The 21,320-nt window shown below is 41.1% G+C and overlaps 1 protein-coding gene across 4 annotated transcripts in view; it reads left to right on the top strand.

The window, feature by feature from the left end:
* setd5 (SET domain containing 5) overlaps window positions 1-21,320 on the top strand; it is a 49,692-nt gene that overhangs the window by 12,403 nt on the left and 15,969 nt on the right. For 2 of the 4 annotated variants that reach the window (XM_033627814.2, XM_033627816.2), the window contains exons 2-11: window positions 12,712-12,969; window positions 15,675-15,777; window positions 16,200-16,432; window positions 18,217-18,275; window positions 18,385-18,572; window positions 19,261-19,299; window positions 19,450-19,740; window positions 19,997-20,145; window positions 20,295-20,412; window positions 20,543-20,652. In XM_033627814.2, the coding sequence (XP_033483705.1) occupies window positions 12,899-12,969; window positions 15,675-15,777; window positions 16,200-16,432; window positions 18,217-18,275; window positions 18,385-18,572; window positions 19,261-19,299; window positions 19,450-19,740; window positions 19,997-20,145; window positions 20,295-20,412; window positions 20,543-20,652 (1,361 nt within the window). In that variant the 5' untranslated portion in view covers window positions 12,712-12,898. Of the gene's footprint in view, window positions 1-12,711; window positions 12,970-15,674; window positions 15,778-16,169; window positions 16,433-18,216; window positions 18,276-18,384; window positions 18,573-19,260; window positions 19,300-19,449; window positions 19,741-19,996; window positions 20,146-20,294; window positions 20,413-20,542; window positions 20,653-21,320 lie in introns of all 4 variants that reach the window. The other 2 variants (XM_033627815.2, XM_033627810.2) reach the window with 1 other exon arrangement.

The following is a 21,320-nucleotide window of genomic DNA, read 5'->3' as shown; positions in this document are numbered from 1 at the left end:
TGTTTTTAAGATTTTGGTGGTTTCACGGCATATGTGTTTTGTTTTTTTCCCCATGAGTGGGCCTTTATATAGGTTCATAGTTGCCAATTCTACTGTCAAGTAGGGATGTCCCGATGAGATTTTTTTTTTGCATCCAATCTGATACTGAGTCCATTACTTTGAAACCGAGTCCGATCCGATACTTTGCAAAGCATTAAGAAAAAAAAAATGCATCCAAGTTGTCCCATAAGGTTTGTTTTTATTTAAATAGTATCCAAAAAGCTTATCGGTGGCTCAACAGCACAAAATATAAACAAATTCAATATCTTCTTCTTGTCTTCAACAAACAAAATAGGCCTATATCTTTAGACATTGGAAAGCGGAGGCAACAATGAACAACATTGATGAAAAACCTGGCCATTTTTGTTGTTTTGATTCCTCCGATCTTTTATTACCGATTCTGATTTTGTAAAACTAACAAGATCAGAGCCAATACCCGATAAGAGGATCGGATCGGGACATCCCTAATCACAATTATTTTGGTCAAAATTGAAATCACGATTATGCAAATGATTATGTGGCGCAGGTGATGACTTACATTGTTTACACGGCGGCATGTCATTTCTGTCTCTACATGGTTGCGCGTTTACAATTCTCCTCTGCTCTCTGTATCGCATACGGCATAGTTCGGCCCCGATATGCACACACAGACACAGACACGTGTGCACACACAGACCAACCTCTCTCACTCTCCCTCTGCCATTTTCTGCACGCTGTTTTTGAAATCTTCCGCGATCACCTACCCCTTGGGTTATTCGTAGTTCACCTACTTGACTGGCTTGTGGAGTGAATAGGAGAGGAGGGGGCGGTATTGCGCATGCGCGGCTTCCGTAGAAGACAAAATAACATCTCCAGCTCCATGACCAAAAATCATTTACCCTCGATTTCATTAATTTTGAAATCGTTTGACCTCAAAATTGTAACCGCAATCACCAGATGATTAATTGCACAGCCTTAATATACACTGAAGGCTTTGATTACCATAATAGTTGCAAGGGCCCACAAAATGATACAATACATAAAAGAATTAGATTGCATAATATACAGTTGCAGAAAGTAAGTAATTTTTAATGTTCAAATTGCAGCATAGTAAAAACAGACAGTAATCAAAGCCTTCAGTATATACACGAGGACATCAATCAATCAATTTTATTTATAAAGCCCAATATCACAAATCACAGCATCATTATCATTATTATTATCATCATTATTATCACTATTATTAAATCCACTCGCCATCATTCAACAAGTCAGCTGCTGAGTGAATAAGACATCAGACCTGTCAGCCTACCTCAATCAATTCAATTTTATTTATAAAGCCCAATATCACAAATCACAGTTTGCCTCACAGGGCTTTGCAGCATATGACATCCCTCTGTCCTTTGGACCCTCACAGCGGATAAGGAAAAACTCCCCAAAAAACCCTTTAACAGGGAAAAAAAACAGTAGAAACCACAGGAAGAGCAACTGAAGAGGGATCCCTCTTCCAGGACGGACAGACGTGCAATAGATGTCGTACAGAACAGATCAGCATAATAAATGAACAGTAATCCGTATGACACAATGAGACAGAAAGAGAGAGAGAGACAGAGACAGAGAAAGAGAAAGAGACAGAGAGAGATGCTGGACAGACGGTAATGAAAGTAGCTTACAACCACATTAATGAAAGTAATAATATTATAATTATAATTCTGGCTACTGTGGAACAATATGTTGAAATTATATATTAATATCTGATAGTATACATATGTGACAATAATCATTTGTGTATAATAACAGTAGAAGTATGACTAATGATAACAGCAGCAGCAGGAGGCATCTAGCAGGACCACATCAAAATGTTCTGTTATTTTATATACTCTTGACAGTAGAATAATGCTACTACAAACCTATATTCAAAGTATTTCAACAGATATTCCTCAAATGTTCTATTGAACAAGTAAGAAACATGCCTAATATTAATTAACATTATGTTATGAAATATTTTTGCATTAGTAAGATATACCTAGAATCCAGTGTTTTAATCATTGCTCTGAATCCATCTTTCTCAACTGTCTATAGCAGAACCATGTCCTTACAAAGTTGTATTGTTATTGCATCCATAGTGTCACCCCAACACTTGCTTTTCTATCATATGTTGCACCTTGAGCAAATACTGCTTAAAGTGGTGTCTGACCCGTTGGTTTCACTGGCATTACAGACAGCCTTAAATCCCACCACTGTAATCAGTATTTCAACTCACATTTTCTCCTGAGGTGATGATGAAATAAGTTCCTAGCATTACCACTGGCAACAACAGCGTCCCAACAAACTAATGTTGCGTTGGATCTTCTAAAAAAAAAAAAAATGAATCCACACAACAGATACAGTTCCTCTTTTGTGCACAAGTTGTCCTCCATCTCTCTTTTCTTTTTTTTTTTTTCTTTTTTTTACGTACTGCGATGGAGCTTCTCCCAGCTGTTAACAGACTGTTGGCATTATGCTACTGGCTAGCTAGTGAGCTGTAACCACAACCCAGCAAGTCGATCCATGATGTATTTCTGTAAATGTACTATTATTAGTGTGACAAATTATTTATGTCACACATTATTGTGTGCCATGGTGTTTTTCCTTGTTACAGAGTTAGTGTGGGTTTAATTGTTGTTATAAATGTATAATCTTATTAAGAAGGGCACACAGCTAATAAGGGTCCCCTCTCCCTTTAATACAATGTGCTCTGACTGTAGTGCTTTCAACTGTCTGAAGGACTTCCCCAGCAATAGCTTAAACTATGTGACAGTATGGCAGTGTATAAAAAGCGGTATACCTTCCAGCACTATAAACCTAGCCGTTCTATCATTTGCCTTTTACCAATTTAGTCATAATGTTTCATTGTGTAAATATTTTGTGAACCCTACAACCCTACAGTATTGCCACAATATAGATATTGAGGCTTTTGATAAAAAATATTCTAATAATTGATTTTTTTCCATACTGCCCTGCCCTAGCATGTAGACACCTTATCCACGTTTCTGAGTGCTTTTGACTACCTGCACAGCTGCAGCTTCACCCAAGCGACATAACATAAATACAAATAATGGCAGCAGCAAAAGCATCTCACTTCTGAAACAGCTTTGTTTTCGGTGATGAAAGAGGCTGCGTACCCACTGCTCGTCTGTCCTGTACAGTGGTAATGACACTGACACTGGTCAAACTGGAGGAAAGTGTTGAAAGAGTAGCATAGCTCCTTTCAGGAAAAGCTTAGGGTTGGCAGAGCGAGCGAGAGAGAGACTGATGGTGGAAGCATTCACAGCAGACAGCCGTTGAAGATTGTAGCAGCGGTAGTAAATATACAGTGTAGATTTTAGTATTTCCTGTCGCTCTCATCACAAATTGCTGGTTTGTTTTCGTAAAAATCGCAGGCACAAATACACTGCACTAATCAGTAACCATGATACTAGTATTTACCATGGATACTGGAATATAAATGACTAGATTACTCTGTGTTTCATGTAAACATCAAACCCTGAATATGCACAAAATCAGGATAAGCCTCTTAAACAGCTTACTTAATGTCCATATTAACACCATTATAGTGATTTTGGTGTTACCCCTGTATTTGTTGACGTCCTTGCAAGGCCAGAATTATTTTATTTATTTATTGCCAAAAATAACACCAAATTCATCATTTATTTGAAAATCAATGATACAGGAGAGCAGCTGAGCAGAGGAAAGGAGGGACTGGTGAAGTGAACGAACTCGAAGTGAACTCGAGTTGGCAACAACTTGTTACATATGTGCAATAAAAGCAAGTGCCATGGGCTTCAGCTAATAATGAAATATACTATTATTATTATAATAGTGACTAGCAAACCAGTTGTTTTGTCTATAAACGATAGTTATTAAGGCAAATTTAATACATTTGTGAAGTGTTCCTTTTGTTAAGCCATGTGTTGTGTATGTTAGTGGAGTCAGTTTTCTCACTGACAATAATAACAGGGCTGTCCTCTGAAAGTTAGAGATTGACAAGCAAAAGATTAAAAGAAGTACTCAACTTACAGTGTGCTGTGCAGTGTAATTCTGGGGACATTTTGGTGCCCGGATTTAGCTGCAGAATGAGGGCTCTTGACTTTCACCCTACTCTTTGGTACAAACAGCTGCAGACACAATGCAGTGGCAGGGAAGAGGAGAAACTTTCCACAGTAAGGCTCCAAGATGACATTATCTTCTCTCTTCTGCTTAAAAGTGGTGAATTTACAGCTCACATCAACTGAATACGACACAGTGTCAGGCTTTTGTTTAATATCTAGGATTGGAAGAAAATGTTGTTGCACATTTCTAACCAGTCGTTAGTGCTGTTAGCTTGTTTACCAGATTACGTGAATGCCAGTGTGACATTGAATCGTCAAATATTCGTATTACATAGCTAAATCTGATTCAACTAGCATAATTCTTAGTTGGGTGATGAACGTGATGAAACTTGTCAGCATAATCACCCTTTTATTTCTGAAATATAGTTTGTAGGCGGTAGTTATTTTTACCAGCCACGCCAATGTAGCGAAGTCTGGCACTGATTTGCACCTTCTGATACTGTGTGTGTGTGTGTGTGTGTGTGTGTGTGTGTGTGTGTTTTATCCTGTCGAAACGTGGTCCAGGTGACACCAATTGAAGCGTGTACTTCCACAGAAGCAGTTATGAGTATTTTGCCAGGTGTCTATATGTCTGTCTCTCTTAATTAATATTACTTTATTTTGTTTTATGTATTTTGATTTATGTATTTATTATTGACTCACTGACTGCTAACACAACTAAGCACTCAGTCTACCACCTACCACTAAAGCTTAACACACAAAAACACCAAGTAGGCACGATAGGATGTTGTTCACTTCCAAGCCTCTTTGTAACCCATATCAATAATGTTACCTTCATGTCACCTGTTCTGCTGAATTTAGCAGACTACTTAACAGACACCCAGCTGTCCTGCTGTTATTACAGACATGTGAACTAACCAACATCAGAACTTTTTTGGGCACTACATAGTGGAAGATTTCACACATATAATTCAGACACTTAAATAAAAAATTGCAAAGTAAATACTGCAGTAGGCTACACAGAGGGAATGATTTTAGATGCAGCTCAGATGTCATGTCTGATTCAGCTTCTATGCCACTCTTTCACCAAGCTGCTTTTTGTGAAGCACCCTTTGAGCAGTTGTTTTGTGTGTTTGTTTTTTTTATTGTTATGTAATTACATAGAGTGGTGTTTTCCTGTTAACCTAATTACATCTGAATCATAGGTATATCAACATAATATTGTGTAAACATGGTGGGCTCTCTATAGATGCTGTACCTGCATGTGCACGACTTGTTTTTCAGCATGTTAGTTAACACCTACAAAACTTGCTGTGCTAAAGTGTGTTTGGACAAGGTGTGGCATTTTGTATGTCCATGTCTTTGACCTGCTGTGCATATGCTTTAATGGTTGGAATTGTTTGTCCTGCTCTATCTGAATTACACTCGCTATATTACCCCAGAGACACATTTTGATATTAAAGGATAATCACACAGCTTATTTTAGGTCAGTACAATGCACGTCTGCCAGTGCTTAACAATGTCGGAATGCTAGAGTGTTTAACAAAAAAACAAAGAACAGGGGAGAGAGTTACGTGAGGGATGATGAGAGAGAGAGAGAGAGAGAGAGAAAGAGAGAGGGTCTTCTTTGCTGTTCATTTTGTGTGTTTGTCCCTCCCCCTTGGTCTTGTCTCCAAAATGGCCTCTGTTCTAGTGGAAGTGAAAAGACTTTGTTGAGCCTGCTGGTAATTTGAGCCCGGTATTCATGGCCAGAGGAACGAACAAGGAAGGGAGGGAGGTGGTGGGGGAGGAGGAGGAGGGAGCGAGGTAAAGAAAGGCTTTCCTTCTTCGTATGGAATTTACCTCCCTAGCTCACCGTCTGGTTCTTTTGGAGGAGGCCCAAATAGTGACTCCCTTTGTGAGTTAGGTAGGAGGGAGGTGGCTATTTTTGTGAAGCAGCGTTCATAGGGATAAAAGAAAAAGGCTGTGGATGGGACAACATGGCATCCACTCTATGCCATCATGTCTAAGTATGTTAAAACTCATGTTACCCCTTCATGCCCCATTTAATGCTGTTCTTTTCTCAATGTATTTAATGAGTCATGCTGAAAGAGGAACAGTCCTTGAATAATCAAAACCTGAACTCTTTCCTGAAACAAAAATCTGCCATCAGTATCTTTCTCTGAATGTCCTCACCTGCATGTGTCTATTTTCATTGAGATTTAGCAGAATGTTCTGCCTCTGCGACCAAAAATCTAGCTGACATTTCTTGTTGCTACCTACCAGTGTGTGTATCCAGCTGGATGGGGTTGACATTCTCTGTTTGACAGTGAGCACAGTTGAACTGACCTTGACATTATTGAAAGTCCCCAGCCTTGCTGTGGTTGCCCTGGTGCTGGAGAGTGAGGGTAACAGTCGCTGTAGCCAGGGGACCACCACAGAAATGTCATGCATCCTGTCGCTGCGGCTCTAGTAAACTGGCTATGTTTGATTGTTGGGGTTATTGATTTGTTGTGTGAGATGTCTTGCTTTTTCGGAAACGTATAGTGGTGAATCCGATCAGGTAACGTATTTGCATGTGTTTGCCCGGGGGATGACCTTGCTATTAGCCAAATCCTCTCCTCAGCGTGTGAACGGAGCACAGGAGGGCCTGTTCCTCTTACAGCAGCCGTGGCTGCTGTCTCTGGCTCTGCGTCTGACTGGGTGAGAGAGGGAGGTGGGGAGGACAAGGAGGAAGAGAGAGCGATGTGAGCAGAGAGTGTGGGTCAGTGTTTCAGCAGAGTGTGGTCACATGACTGGAGGGCTGGGCCTCATGTTGGATGACTCACCCCTCCAGGCGTCTGGGAGGAAGGCGCCTCCTGCTGGTTCCCTTTATTAGTGCATGTTAATGGCAGGCTCAGTGTAAGCAGAGCTGTAAAGCCCCTGGTTGTTTTTCTGCTCTTTGAATAGCCTCCTCTCAATGCTGGAAGCCTCTGTGTGAACGAGAGACATGCCTATCACACCATGTCCATATCCAGTTATCATTTCAGACACAGGCATATCAAAGCTCTCTGTTGCTTCTCACATAAAAGCCTTAATTGTCACCATGAGTCAGCAAATTTGGTTCTTCATTAGGCATGTAAGAATGGTTTCCCCATGTTCAACTGAGACAGTTGTTGTGATCTCTAATAAAGGAGCCCTACTTATATGTAACAGTGCTTCCATTTCTGAACAGGCCATCATTTTCTGTCAGTCATTTACTAGTCCGTGAATTGTGTCCGTCTAGTGACTATTTAATAGGTCGTTTAGGGTTAGAGATGTCAAAATAATGCAGTTCCTGGAATTAGTTAAATAATAGTCAGCAAATTGGACCACAAATATCTACCTTTTGAAATGCTGCCCCTTACTTTCCTCTTGTACCTGTCCCCAAGGTGAAATACTATTGTTGAATAAGCTTGTTGATGCTGCTGCTTAGTTCCAAATACATTTGCAGTTTTTTATGGCAACAAACCATTGCGTGTCATTTACCAACCAAAATTAGTGTCAAATAGGATTAGACTGGGTTGCCACTGTAACAGCCAGATATTGTTTCATACTAAATGTAAGAGCATAGCTAACTAGGCATACAACGATTTATCAGCTACACATTGGTCGCCAGATATTCACCTTGTTAACTGATAACGGCCCACTGGCAAATAAGATGGGAATAATCGATGGCAGTGGCTGATACGTTACTGTTGTGTCACATCAATTTTGCACAGGCTAAAAAGCAGAGCTTCAGAATAACATCATCCTGTCATCGCAGGAACAATAGAAAACCTGTTTGGGATGAACAGAGATCTTCCCCAGGATGCAGTAAACTCACTATCTAGGTGTCAGGAAACACACAAAACTTTTGTCCTTACAGTGCTACATTGTGAACAACAAATCCATGGTGACATCAGCAGGAGGAGACCTAGTTAACGCTAGCAGCCAGTGACCACTAACAGCTAACAGAGGTCGAACTGAGTTACATTATGATGCATTCAAGCTCTATTCAGTAAAAATGAGTATTGGGGGAAGGTTAGTTATACAGTCATGTTTTCAAATGTAAACTTGTAGAAACTGGTAGCAAAGATTTCAGCACACTTACATTGATGCAGTGTTTTACATTATTCTTGAGCTGTTGGTCTATCAGACCTTCATCAGAGCATACATGAATCAACAATGGACAGGCAGATTAAGCCTCCTATAGACTGTGAGATTTTAGCAATCGTATAAGGTAAGTGCAGCTATTACACTGTGCGACATAGATCAAATAAACTCAGGTACAACAGCAAGTTTGATGTATGCAGACCATACAGTGACAGTACCTACTGAATCGCAGGCCACAACATACGATGCAATAGCTTCCCATACAGAGTGTGCAAGGATGCTGCACAGGTTATTACTTCTCTAACTATGAAGCACAACATAGAGGGTCACATTATTAAATAACCTGTGTAGTCTGTGTGTGTTTGCTAGCTGCTAGGTTGCTCACCTGGCAGCTGCAACTCCACCGCTATTTCCTTCAATGCTTCATCCTCCTTTATGCGATCATGGTAAGAGCTGGAGGACACATCATACAGGCAAGGCCTCTGCTGCCACAACTCCACAACTCTTTCCTCTTTGCTGGAAACCCACACATGTCTTTTAGCGCGTTTTGCCTCCATGGCAAGCTGCTATCTGTTTGTCTGTTTGGGTTTAGCACCAGTGCGTCATTCATGCTACATCTCTGTTGGTTGGTTAGTTGACATAAGTGGTAACAGCAGTCATACAGTGAGATGGTCATCCCAAATTCTGACACTGTCAGAATTTCATCCCAGGCTGTCTTTGATCGCAAGACTGTGACAACAGTCATCCTTGAACCTCTCTCACTGTGCAAAGTTGAACCACCATTTTAGAGCCACAACCAAAGATATTGCTACGTTTCTTTCATGTTGGACATCTTTCGTCTGGGACAGCCCAAGTGTACACCGCGTTTAAAAGTAACCAGTCTTAGTCTAATCATTGGCAGTATACAACACACCTGTGCTCCACCTCCTGGGAACTGTAGTTTTTAAGTACTGGATGAAGCACAGTGAGGCATACAAATAAAAGCCATACTTGTTATACAATACCAAAATACAAAAAAGGGGTAGAACACAGTGAATACAGAAAAAAACATGTACAATCAGAAAGCACCATATAATAGTACCAAACAAGTTCATCACATAGTAAACAGGGCTTTAAGGGGAATCAGGTGAAAGCCATCATTAATCAGAGACCCCCAAATGTATAAAAACAAACATCTCAAAGCAAAAGTAGAATTAAGAGCTATGGAGGGGTATCAGAAACCAAAGTCTACAAGAAATCAGAACAGGAAGTACCTCATATAAAAATCCGCATTGAGGCCCTAGGCTGAACTGCATCTAAAGTGTCAATCCAAAAAAGCACCATTTGGCGTATCTTTCTTTGCACATCTCCCCCTCTTGGCAAGTTAGTGTGTTCAATGCACTGGAATGGTTGAGAGGTGTGAAAATTATGAATGAAACTTGAATACATGTATTCACAGCAATAGAAAAGAAATATTAAAGAAGGAATAAGTAAATAGTAAAAAGGCTTTTAAAGTTGTTTTTATTTATTTTTAATATGTTTCTAATGTGAAAGAAGGGAGGGTTGCACGATAATTATGGCACGTCATCGGTATAGGTGGATATTGGCTTTCAAATTAACTATCAGAATCGGCCAACATGCTTTTTCTTATTTAGCACAATGAATGAACATTACATACATTGAAAAGTATTGTATTTCATGTCTCCATATGCTGGTGGGCCATCGTGATAAGAGTATGGACGCATGATATGATGTTAATTCCACTACAGAAGAGACTTGATGATCACTAAGATTAGCTAGGAGGAAAAAGTGGATATATCAATATTAGTATCAGTTATCAGCCAAATAAGTTGTTACATATCAGCATATTGGACAAAAGCAAAAAATCCAATATTGTGCATCCATAAAAAAAAAAGGTTACCGTATATTTCCAAATAGTCGCCCGGTGGCAAATAGCCGCCGGGGCTTTGACCCCATTCTGCGTATTAAACACCAGTCCGATTAAACGCCCGGGCGATTATTTCCTCATTCATTGCCTCATGGCTGTCCCTCCTTGAGGGACTGTTTGCGCTTTTACGCACGGGTCAGTGGTGAAGTGGTGCACATGACTCGTGCGACGGACGGACAGACAGACAGCCATGTATCTAAAACGGGTAATACATCTGGCACATCAAATATCCGTGATCACCTTGACCCGCGTACGTAAAAGCGCACACAATTCCGTGTCCTCTCACCGCGGATGCTGTGATTTGATGGCCCGGTACTCATTGTAGCCCACTCTTATAAGACCCAATAATAATGATAACTTACTGTGGACCTATATGCCATGCCTTTTAATAAAATTACCAGAAGAGTTCACTGAAAAACAGGTAATGTCAGTCTGAATTAATCACGTGCGTCCCCCGGTGAAAATCGCTGACATGCATGGGGAATACAGCTTCTACAGGCTCACCGTAGCTTACTGGCGATATTTTGATGTGGCGGCCTGTAACTGTTGGTTTGAAATGGCCCGTTTGGTTGGTATTCGGATAACTGGGGCTTTACTGGTATAATGCAATAGCACCACCCAGCGGTGAAACCCGTGTACACGAAAAAAATGGCCCACTCTAAATGTTTAGAGATTTTTGTACATGAACTCACCCCTACATTATACAGTATTTTTGCACTAAAAAAACATATTGTACAGGAACTGTAACCAAATAATGGCCTGGTCCAGGTCAGTGCAAAAAAATTAAATAAAAGCCTTGAGCAAATAGCCCCTGGTTCTTTTAAACGCCTGGGGTCAAAACCGATTTTGTAAAATAAACGCCCGGGCTACTATTTGGAAAAATATGGTATATTAAAGGTTGTTTCATAAGTTTGTGTAAATGAATTTATGTTCATTCTCAGATAGTGTTCCCTTGCTACCAAAGAGTGAATAAATACAACAAAAACAAAACAAACAACAAAAAAGAAACGTCAGTATCAGCCCAGAATTTCATGATCAGTGCATCCCCACAGCCAGCAGCCTTTTTTCAGGGCAGACATTTTGACGTCTCACAGTAGGAAAAGCACAGGAGTAACTGATATCATGACTAACAGCTGCATTCCACGTAGTGTCATTTCCAGGTGTCTGGTATTGTGCAGGCTGGCCCATTTGAATGGTGTACTGATACACTGTGCTTTTCCTGCTCTGACAAGTTAAGAACTCTGCCATAAAAATGATCTATGTTGTGATGTGGTGAAAGTCCTCCCCATACTGCAGATCAGAAGCAGTCTATAAAACATAAAATGAAATACAGTTTAATTACTTCATTCATGTCATTAATATTTACATATCTATTTTTTCCATTTAAATGCAGTATGTCAGTCCCTTTTGTGTCTGTACACTGTGTGTGCATGAAAACATATTTACAGAAAAGGTCAATCTGCCTGAGTTTCCTACAAAACAAAGGAAAAGCCCCTTTTACACTGCCAGATTTTTGGCGAATGTTGGGCCGTTTTGCCGGCAAGCTGCGAGCATTTAGACACACAGAGCCGGATTGGCGAGTTGATCCGAGGTGCCCAATTTTCCGCCTCGTAGGGTAGTCATATTGGCGGAACCTTTTTGGTTTAAAAAGAACAAGGCGGTCTTCCGCCAGGGGACGCACTGTTGATGACTTGTGGGAGAAGCTGTTGATGACGCCGCATGTGCGACCCACTGGCGGTGGATTAACAGGAAACAGCTGATAGCAGGAATTAGTGAGCAACTAGTAGCAAGAGGTAAACGCAAACCTGACAGACACTGTAAAGATGAGCAACTGGTGATACAAGGAATTGCGCGCCCTCCATGCCCTCGCAAACGAAGAGGCCATTAACCATCAGATGACGGGGACGGCGAAGAACAGGCCGACGTACGAGAGAATTGCCGAAGGACTGACCAGCCGCGGCTTCCCTCGGAATACGTCACTGTTTACGTCACATGCTGAGCTACACGTTTTATTTGCTCATGCCCCCCATTGCCCCGAAAACGGCGCATTCTGTATAAACAAAAGTAGGCAGGCGGCATTTTGCTACACTCCCCGATTTTGCTTTTATACTGCCAATGCTGAAAGAAGACTGATGGGGTTTTCCTGCAAATTTGTCCAATTCCTGTTTAAAAAGGGCTAGAGATACAAACATGTTAAAAGCTCTCTTAACCCTGAAAACTGATTCTGAGTCTCATATGAAACCAATAGTTTAATTGGGTTGCTCATGCTATTTCAAGGTGTTATGGTTGTTTTGTTTTGCTGTTTGTTTGTTTTTTCTAAGTTAAAGGTTGAATAATATTTCTTCAAAGTGTAAGCAATCATCCACATACAGATGACCTCTATCACACAGAATATCAGCTGTCAAAGGCATCAGTCCAAAATGTATCAATCACACAGTTAAAGACACAGTGACCAGTGCAGTGCAGGTTTTTTCCATCATATCACATGTCACGCTGAATCATGTAGCAGGCAGTTTGTCAGTTTCCAGGCTGCGTGTGAGTGGATAACTGACGGTCTAACTGCCTGTTGCTCTCTCTCTTCAGGTCCCCCATGACCGTGAGCCGTGGGCTACGGCTCAACGGCGCCCCACCTCTGGAGTGGTCTGTTGCTGTAGTTGGGACCCTGTGATTCCTCCCTTCACCTCTCCTCCTCCCCCCATCCTGTCCCTCCCCTCCCCCTCCCCCTCCTCCCCCTCTTCCCCCCCTCCCACGCGTCGCTGTGCTGGACGTCATGAGCATAGTAATCGCGCTGGGAGTCACCACACCTGAAACGTCTTACTCAGATATGGCTGCTGGATCAGAGTAAGTACTCACTACTAGCTGGGTGGGACTCAAAAACCTGTGCCCTCATCTTCCAGGAAAATTCAGTTTATCTACAACCTGGCTTGTATTTTTTGTAGTTTTGGCCATCAGTTCTTGTTCCAACTGTTACCTCCCAACTTACTTGCAGATATCTGTTGGATGTGGCAACATTTCTTATATAGAACAAGTGTCGCAAGTTGTAAACAAACTTTTTAGAAATGGGAATATCCCATTTCCCATGATGTTGTTCAGCACCCGACCTTTGACCTACTGTGTATATGTATTTGGGCACACTCACAATTTTTTAAGTGCAGTGGAGCTTTATAATAAACACGTCAGGTGTATTCATTCTCGTTTTCATGTGCTGCAGAAAATACATCTAAACAAGCGGTTTGTGATTGTCTGACCGCTGTGAATCTGTTCCTTTGATATTGCCACATTCTCAGATCTAAGCGGTCAGTTTTGTGCATAAAAATATTATCATAATCAACAGATTATAGTTATCAATTTCCAAAACTATGGGAATAAGTGGTAGGAATTCTTCTTTCCTGTTTCATTACATATTTGGTGTCAGTAACTCCAGAGGTTTTTGAGGAGGCTCCAGGGATTCTTAGCCAATAATAAACAGTTATTCCCTTTACAAAAGAAGTATTGTTGTGATAGCAGATTTTAACCAATCATTACATCATTAATACAGTAGTGCAACTTTTTTGCCCAAAGCAGCACAATATGTTCAGGGTTAAACGTCTTTTTTTTCCAGTTGCCCAGTCAGGAAAGTTGGTCAGAAATCTTCTTGCTGGAAATCTGTTTTTAATTGCTTCTGTACAAATTATTCTGTTTATTAGTGGTTTTCAAATAACAACCAAGAAAAGCCTTTTGAAAGAGGACCCTATTTTATCCTGCTTGCTCTCAGAATTGCAACCAACTGCGCAATACATATTTGGAGTTTCATCTACATCCTCTAATGCTACCTAACTAAACTCATGTTTCCAGGATAATTGAAATGCTTGCTTGTGCTTCAGCTCATAAACTTCGTCTTTACCCGGCACCATTTTCTTGCAACTACCTGATCGGTAATGTGCATATGCAAGTCTTAACAGGGAAGGAAGCAAGATGGTTCACTTCTTTGCAACTTCCAACATAATCCCTGGGGAAAAAATGATGGGTTTAATTCTTTTTTTTTACCATTCCTCCAACCAGGCAAGTGAGTTGCTAGATTTACTAGCCCACTGTGGCATTTTCAGGCCCCCCAGAAAGCAGCTCAGTGGAGCTAGAGGGAGAAACACTACTGTCCATATTCACTGGCAGCGAATCGGGGAAGTTAACCCAGAAGCTAGAAACTTTTTTGGCAAAAATGCAAAGCAAAGCAATCTGCAATTTAAGTCCCCCGGGCAATCATTATTGTTGAGTCCTGAAGTCCATACAGTGTTGCTGGACTCTCCCCTTTGTACATATTTCACTATAACTGTGGCACCTTGGGTTGTGATAAATATACTTTGTTTCAGTATCCTGTCAGCAGTTTTCTGTCTTCTCCACAAAATCTGCAGGAGAGACCTGAAGCAATGGGAAGTGCAGGCCACCAAAGGCTTAAGTTTGCCAGACAGAAATAAAGAAAACACAGTATGTGATGCTTTAGTCAGGCGGGTTAACACAAGCTCAAAACCATCTAAACAGAAGCAATGTAACACTGACCCTATGTAGGGCTGGACGATGAACACAAATACCACTACTGGCATTTTGTCTACCCCATCAAAGTCACTTCAAATTCAGAAATTTTTGTTTTTAGTTTTCAAGGCTGTTGTAACTTAATTTGAAGCTATCACTACTTGTGATGTGGTTCTGAATACTTGCACCGAGTGCAGTAACGGGCCTGCACAGCTTTTTCTTATGTCAAATGAGTGAAACAATAAATAGTAGTTCCTAAAGCTAACAAAGATTTCAGTTATCTTGTAATAATTTGCAAATTTTCCACATTATAGATGGGTTCCCACTGTCAGGGGCCTCATTTTTCTTTTATTATTGCCACCACTTTGGATTTTGCATCGTCCAGCCCTGTCTCTGTGTAAGGGAGGCAGACTTGTATCATATCTCTATATCAGCCCTGGCTGTGTTGAGTAGTGTCTAAGGAAATTTCCACAGACAGACTAAGTAAGAGCAGTCGCCACTTCTCTGTAGGTAAGCCTGCTTACGTGACCGAGGTTATGTGGAATGCAGCTGCCCCCCACCCCCCTCCCCCACCCACTCTTGGCTCCCTTTAGTTTTCTCCAAACGTCAGGGGGATTAGTTCAAACACACAAGAAAGTACCCTGTCTGTCCTTAGCTCTACAAAATCCAGGGATGTAATGTAATTGTAGTTTGTCATTTTGATTCTTTTGACATTTAAGTGCTCCAGAATAAGAAGAACATGGGGAGAGGGGCAAGGTTATGCACTGTCTGGCCAAACCTCAGCTAAAGGGCAAAAGGAGTTGCATAACATAATGGCGTCCCACATTCCATTTCCTAAAACTGCTGTTCTTCTTGGCTGGAGAGCAACTTCAGGCCTGTGGTGCCATCTAGTGACGGATTGTTGTCTTTTATTGCAACAGTTTTTTACTTAACAGCCTTGGAAAAACTAAGTGGAACATTTACTCAGTTTTATACACACAGTTTCTGTTTTATTTTTATTACTGCCATCCCCTAGAATAATCATATTTGTTATTTTTCAGCCCTGAGTCAGTTGAAGCAAGCCCTGCCGTGAATGAAAAAAACTACAACAACCACAGCTGTGGGAGCGCACAGAGTCATGGGTATCGGGGACTACCATATGCTGTGAGTTCATACAGCTTTTTTCTAATCATCAATTCTAATCATAGCATGTCTTATTATATGAAATTACTATTACTCTCTGTTACTCAAAGATAAGTTGGCTGTAAGCTAAAATAATAACTTTGTTTGAACTATACAATCTTTTCTTGTTTTCTGTTCTTAACTTTCCAAATTCCATGTTCTATTTAAATAGAACAATGAGAGTAAAACTAAGGATTGTCAGTGCTTTTAGGTTCATTTAAGACATGAATGTCTATCCTACTATTAGTCCTCTGTAACCACAAACTACTTCCGTTATTAACAGCTGTACTGTTTCACATACCTGTTTTTTTGCCCTCATTTTCATTCGTCTCCATTTTCCGTTTCCCTTTTGCCTGAACACCCGTTGTTTGAAGATGCAACAGTCTTCCGTTGTGTGTTGTCAGGATCACAACTATGGCGCGCCCCCTCCCCCTACCCCACCCGCCTCCCCGCTTTCCCAAACCATCATTCCCCGCATGGACCTCAATGGCATGGTACGTGGCGCCCGCTATCACGAAACTACTGAGGACAACTCAGCCGACAGCGACAGCTCCTCAGAGGAGGACGGGGCTGTGGCCAGCTGGTGTCACTGCAGCCTGACGCCAGATGGCCTGCTCATCAAATGCGACAACTGCAGGTGAGAAATGGAAAAGCTCCCAGTCTAGTCTGGGGCCGTTAGTTGCCGTTTTGGTAAGGAACCGGAACCAGGGCGAGTGAGACAGGATCCGGAATTCGATGGATGCGCCTTTCCGTCAAAATAAAAGCACCAAGCTAATAAAAATGCGGTGAAACTTGTAATTTAAAGAATATAATTTACAAGAAAAGCCCCAAGTCATTAAGTTAATCGATTTTCTTACACCCCTCATCACCCCAAATCGATGGTGTGCCAGAATTTAAAGTTTTACTTTGGGGAACACTTTTACCTTGGTGAATTTGGTGAATTCCGCATCCGCTCTCTAGACCGGAACCAGAATCCAGACAAAATTCAGAGTGAATAAAAACCAGGCTCTTCACATTAAGTGAAGAGCCTGGTGATGTGAGGCTAGTCCAGTCTGAAACCTGGAGCATGGGTTCCAGCTGTTGGATTAGGTACAAGTGTACAATGGCCAGACTTTCTAAACGGTCATGCTAATTTATCGAAGTGGAGCAAAACAAAGTTCTGCCATTTAGAAGAGCAGTAAAATTTTGAAGGCCTAGTTATTATATACATAAGATTAGAGGGATAGTTTGGGTCTTTTGAAGAGGGGCTGTATGGGATACCTATCCATAGACTAGTATATTACATTCAGTAGATATCAATTGGCACGTCCCCAGTTTGATATTCAACATATGATATTTTCATCAGTCTACCTTGCAGTCAGACAGTGATTTCCGACAGGAGCCTCGTGTTGCTCTCTTCAAAGTCAGACTCCGTTGAGAAAAACAGTAATTTAACATAGCTGAGCACAGAAGCTGTTGGCTTAGTACTGCCTTAATTAGTCATTTTGTTTTGTTATTGTGTGATTTTGGTGTTTCGAAGGGGGCAGTTTAGATTCACTGAAGTCACGAAGTCACGCAATAACACAAACTAACTGATGGAGGCTGCGGTACACCAGCATCTCTTGTTTTCAGTGAGCCAGAATGAGAAATTTTGTAAAAGGAGTCTGGTGCCTTTGACAAAAGTTTGGACTTGGGAACTAAAGCCATTAACAGCTTCCCAATAGGAAGCATACACTTTCACTGGTTTTAGGTGGGATTTTAACTGTTTCTAGGTGGGATTTTTTAGGTGACTAAAATGCGTTTTATTGCTGACCCCATCCACAGCAGTACATTACTTTGCTTCCATGTCAAACTCCAATCTGTCTCTCCGAACCGGGGGCATGTGGACTGACATCTACTGTAGGTAGTATACTGACTATGTATGAGTAGCCTACCCCATACAACCCCACTTAAAAAAATCTGAACTATCCCTTTAGATTTCATATTTTGTATAACCTGTTTGTAAATGACAGGCATCGTTCTTGATTTAGACCCAGTAACTCACTGTCTTGAGATTGCAGTGGCATCAAAATGATAAAATTTATTTTATTAGATACAAAACATGATTTTGTTTTTGTGGTGTTTCCCACAAAATTCTGGTAATGTGACTGCACTATGGTATGTCATGAAAACCCTCACAACTGTTATTTGTCAAAATGCTGCATGAAGTTTTTGTCACGACCCTGTTTATTTGTCAGCTATATAATCAAATTAAAATATTTTATACTTTGTCTCTTAACCTCAAACTTAATCAAACTGCAATTTTTAGAAATCTGTTAAAATTGTTTTAGTCTCTTCAGCAGTTTTTTGAGTAAACATTGTCATGTGCTTTGTAATGATGATTGGACTTAATGGTTTGCAGATGGCATGTGCTTATGCGTTTCACTGCCTTTTTTGTTGCAGGGGACTTGACAGGAGGAAAGGAGCAAAAGGCCAACATAGAAAAACAGAAAATGTCTCAGGTACATTATCTTGTGTCGTTTTTGCAGAATTAATTTCCAGTAGTTTGTAAAGCCCTGTCTGATGACTATACCTGTGTTTTGTCTATGTTTTTGTTGTGGGGGGTTGTAGCTGGAGAGAGCAGCGCCACCGAGAGTGGTGATGAAGAGGTGTCTCCCTCCACCATCTCTTACACCGCCACCCAGCATACACCCACCAGCATCAAACTCACTGTCAACCGGGTTAAAAGAAGCAAATCCAAAAAGAGAAAGAAGAGCACAGAGAAGGCTCGTGGAACACCGAAGGGCAAGAAAGTCAAGGTAATGAAAGCAGAAGACAGATAAAGAAGAAAATGATCAACACTAAGATCAAAGCCTAGTGTGGAGCTGTTATGTCTTTGTTACAGGTGACATAGAGTGCGTTTACATGTATAAGAGGTTTTCTGGTTGCGAGGCCTATCCCGGTTTTGATAATATTCTGGATATAATATTTTCATGCAACTCAGAGAAATCTGGTTATTTATATTGCTGTATGAAACTAGTATTCTGGTCACTGATTACTGCAGTACATTTGCACAGGTGACTGTGATGTTTCCCCAAAACAAACTGGCAATGGGACATGAGAATGACAGGAATTATTAAATTTACTATCAGTTTCTTTTAGTCAGTTGGCTGAAGCTGCGTCTGCGCAGGTAGTTGCAAGTAGCATTCAGAAACCAGGATAAGGTGTATACATCCAACAGTATCCTGGTTTCCTTCGGGGGCACTCCAGCTAGCATATTCGGGTTTCCCCTGAACAGGATAAGGGCTTGTCTAGGTTTCTAAAATCGGGATCTGATTTTTACATGCTCGAACACAAAAACAGGATACTCCTAAAGCCTGTTTATAACCAGCCCACTCATTTCCATGTAAATACTCATTGAGAATACCTCAATTTTGTTTTTGACTGTAACACTGTTGTTGCCTCACATGTCCATGTATTGAAATGTGTTGATCTTCCTTCTCTCAGGCTTTCAGAGAGGGTTCTAGGAAGTCCATGAGGATGAAGGTAATTTTGAAGTTAACCTCACCTCACCTTTATGTTTAGCTATGCTTCACTCAGTGCTTCTCAGCCTCATCACTCTATTTTTCTGGAAAACAAACAAACAAAAAAAAAAAAAACCTTGTTACCACCTGCTCCATTTTGTCTTGTGTCTAGAACTCAACAACAGAGGCGAGCGTGTTGGATGAGAACACAGCAGAGGGATGGGAGAGCAGGATCCGCCAGTGGACGGACCAGTATGAGGAGGCTCTAGCCAACCAGTACAGCGCTGACATCCAGACACTCCTCCAGCTTCACCGCGCTGCCAGCACCACCGTCTCAAAGGCAGAGAGTGGCACTGCAACGCCTCCTTCCACCACACAGATCCACGCCTCAGTCGATGCCATGGACACCATCAACCGCACTGAGTTGGCCTGTAACAACACAGTGCTGGGCTCACAGATGCAGGTCAGCCAAACTCACAGCTGCACTTTCGGACCAAACAGTATATTGATTCAACTTGTATGTCACAATGCAGGTGTGTGCAACAAACAGTGGAATCGCAAAAGATGCTATGCAATTATCCAGTAATAATAAAGTCCATAATTAATAACACATTATATAAACAATATTACTGACTACTAGGACATCAAAGAGAGCAAGTCAGCTTTTTCTTGACCAGTGTTTATTTACAAATAATTGGTTTGCGATTGCCTGTTTCTAGCTCCAGTTGGGGCGGGTAACGCGGGTGCAGAAACACAGGAAGATCCTCCGAGCAGCTAAGAACTTGGAGGCAGACACACTCATCATTGAATATCGGGGAAAGGTCATGCTCAAACAACAGTTTGAAGTCAACGGGCACTTCTTCAAAAAGTAAGAGATCATGGTGTTTGTGTTATTGGACCAATACTGCTATATACTGTACACTCAATGTTTAGGTTCAGAGACATTGAGTGTTGTCTCACCTGTTATACCACCTTGCTGCTACTGCTTTTGATACCATTGTTGTCATATTTTTCCAGACCCTACCCGTTTGTGCTGTTCTACTCAAAGTTTAATGATGTAGAAATGTGTGTTGATGCGAGGACCTTTGGAAATGACGCCCGCTTCATCAGGAGGTCCTGTACACCCAATGCTGAGGTGAGCCACATAGCTTTCTGAGAATCTTAATGCCTACCTGTTATGTTTTCTCTCTGTGTAGCTTTGAGTTTTGTGAGGTACTTTCTTTAAATCTTTTGAAAATGACTTCTGCATCTGTTTTCTTCTCCAGGTCCGACATATGATTGCTGAGGGCATGATCCATCTGTGTATCTACGCTGTCAGTCAAATCACAAAGGACGCTGAGGTCACCATTGGGTTTGACTACGAGTTCAATAGCTGGTTAGTACTGCTCTTTAACCCATATACCTCCTTCCACCTGCCTTTGAACCAGCTTCTAGGAAGCATCCACCTGTTAAAAGCAACACAGATCAAATCCAACCAACTGTATGACATTCTCATCAAATCTCATTTATGCTCTATGTTAGATGCATATACGGACATGGATGGAGCCTTCTGCCTGTACTCTGCATGCAGTTTGTCTGTATTTGTGCATGTTGTCCAAAAGCCTACAGATATGGAGAATGCAGAGCAGAACCATCTGAAATTGTAGAGGCAGTGTAATATAATCAGGCAGGACATGACCATTGGACAAAAAAATTTAAAATGGCGGAACTGAAGAAATCAGAAATATAGTGATACATTTTTTCATCCACAAATTGTATGTATGTACATAAGGGCCTCACAGACCACCAGTGTCCACAATGTTACCTCTGTTAATAGGTACATTATTATGACCTCCTCCACCATGGCCATTTTTCTTGTTGTGACACTTTTGACTCTGCCCTCTAGTGCCATCTAGTGGATGTATCTATACCAACATAAAGGACATGTATATGTCTAGACAGTGATGGCCACACCATTTAAAATTAATATATCTATTTTTGTATGTAAAGGGAATATATGTGGGTCATAAGTGGTAATGGTTCTTCCAGTCGTGTCTAAAAACA

This window comes from Epinephelus lanceolatus, chromosome 1 (assembly GCF_041903045.1).
Source record: "Epinephelus lanceolatus isolate andai-2023 chromosome 1, ASM4190304v1, whole genome shotgun sequence".
Classification (NCBI taxonomy): domain Eukaryota; kingdom Metazoa; phylum Chordata; class Actinopteri; order Perciformes; family Serranidae; genus Epinephelus; species Epinephelus lanceolatus.
The sequence above is the reverse complement of the archived record's forward strand: the minus strand, read 5'-3'. Positions and strand labels throughout refer to the sequence as shown.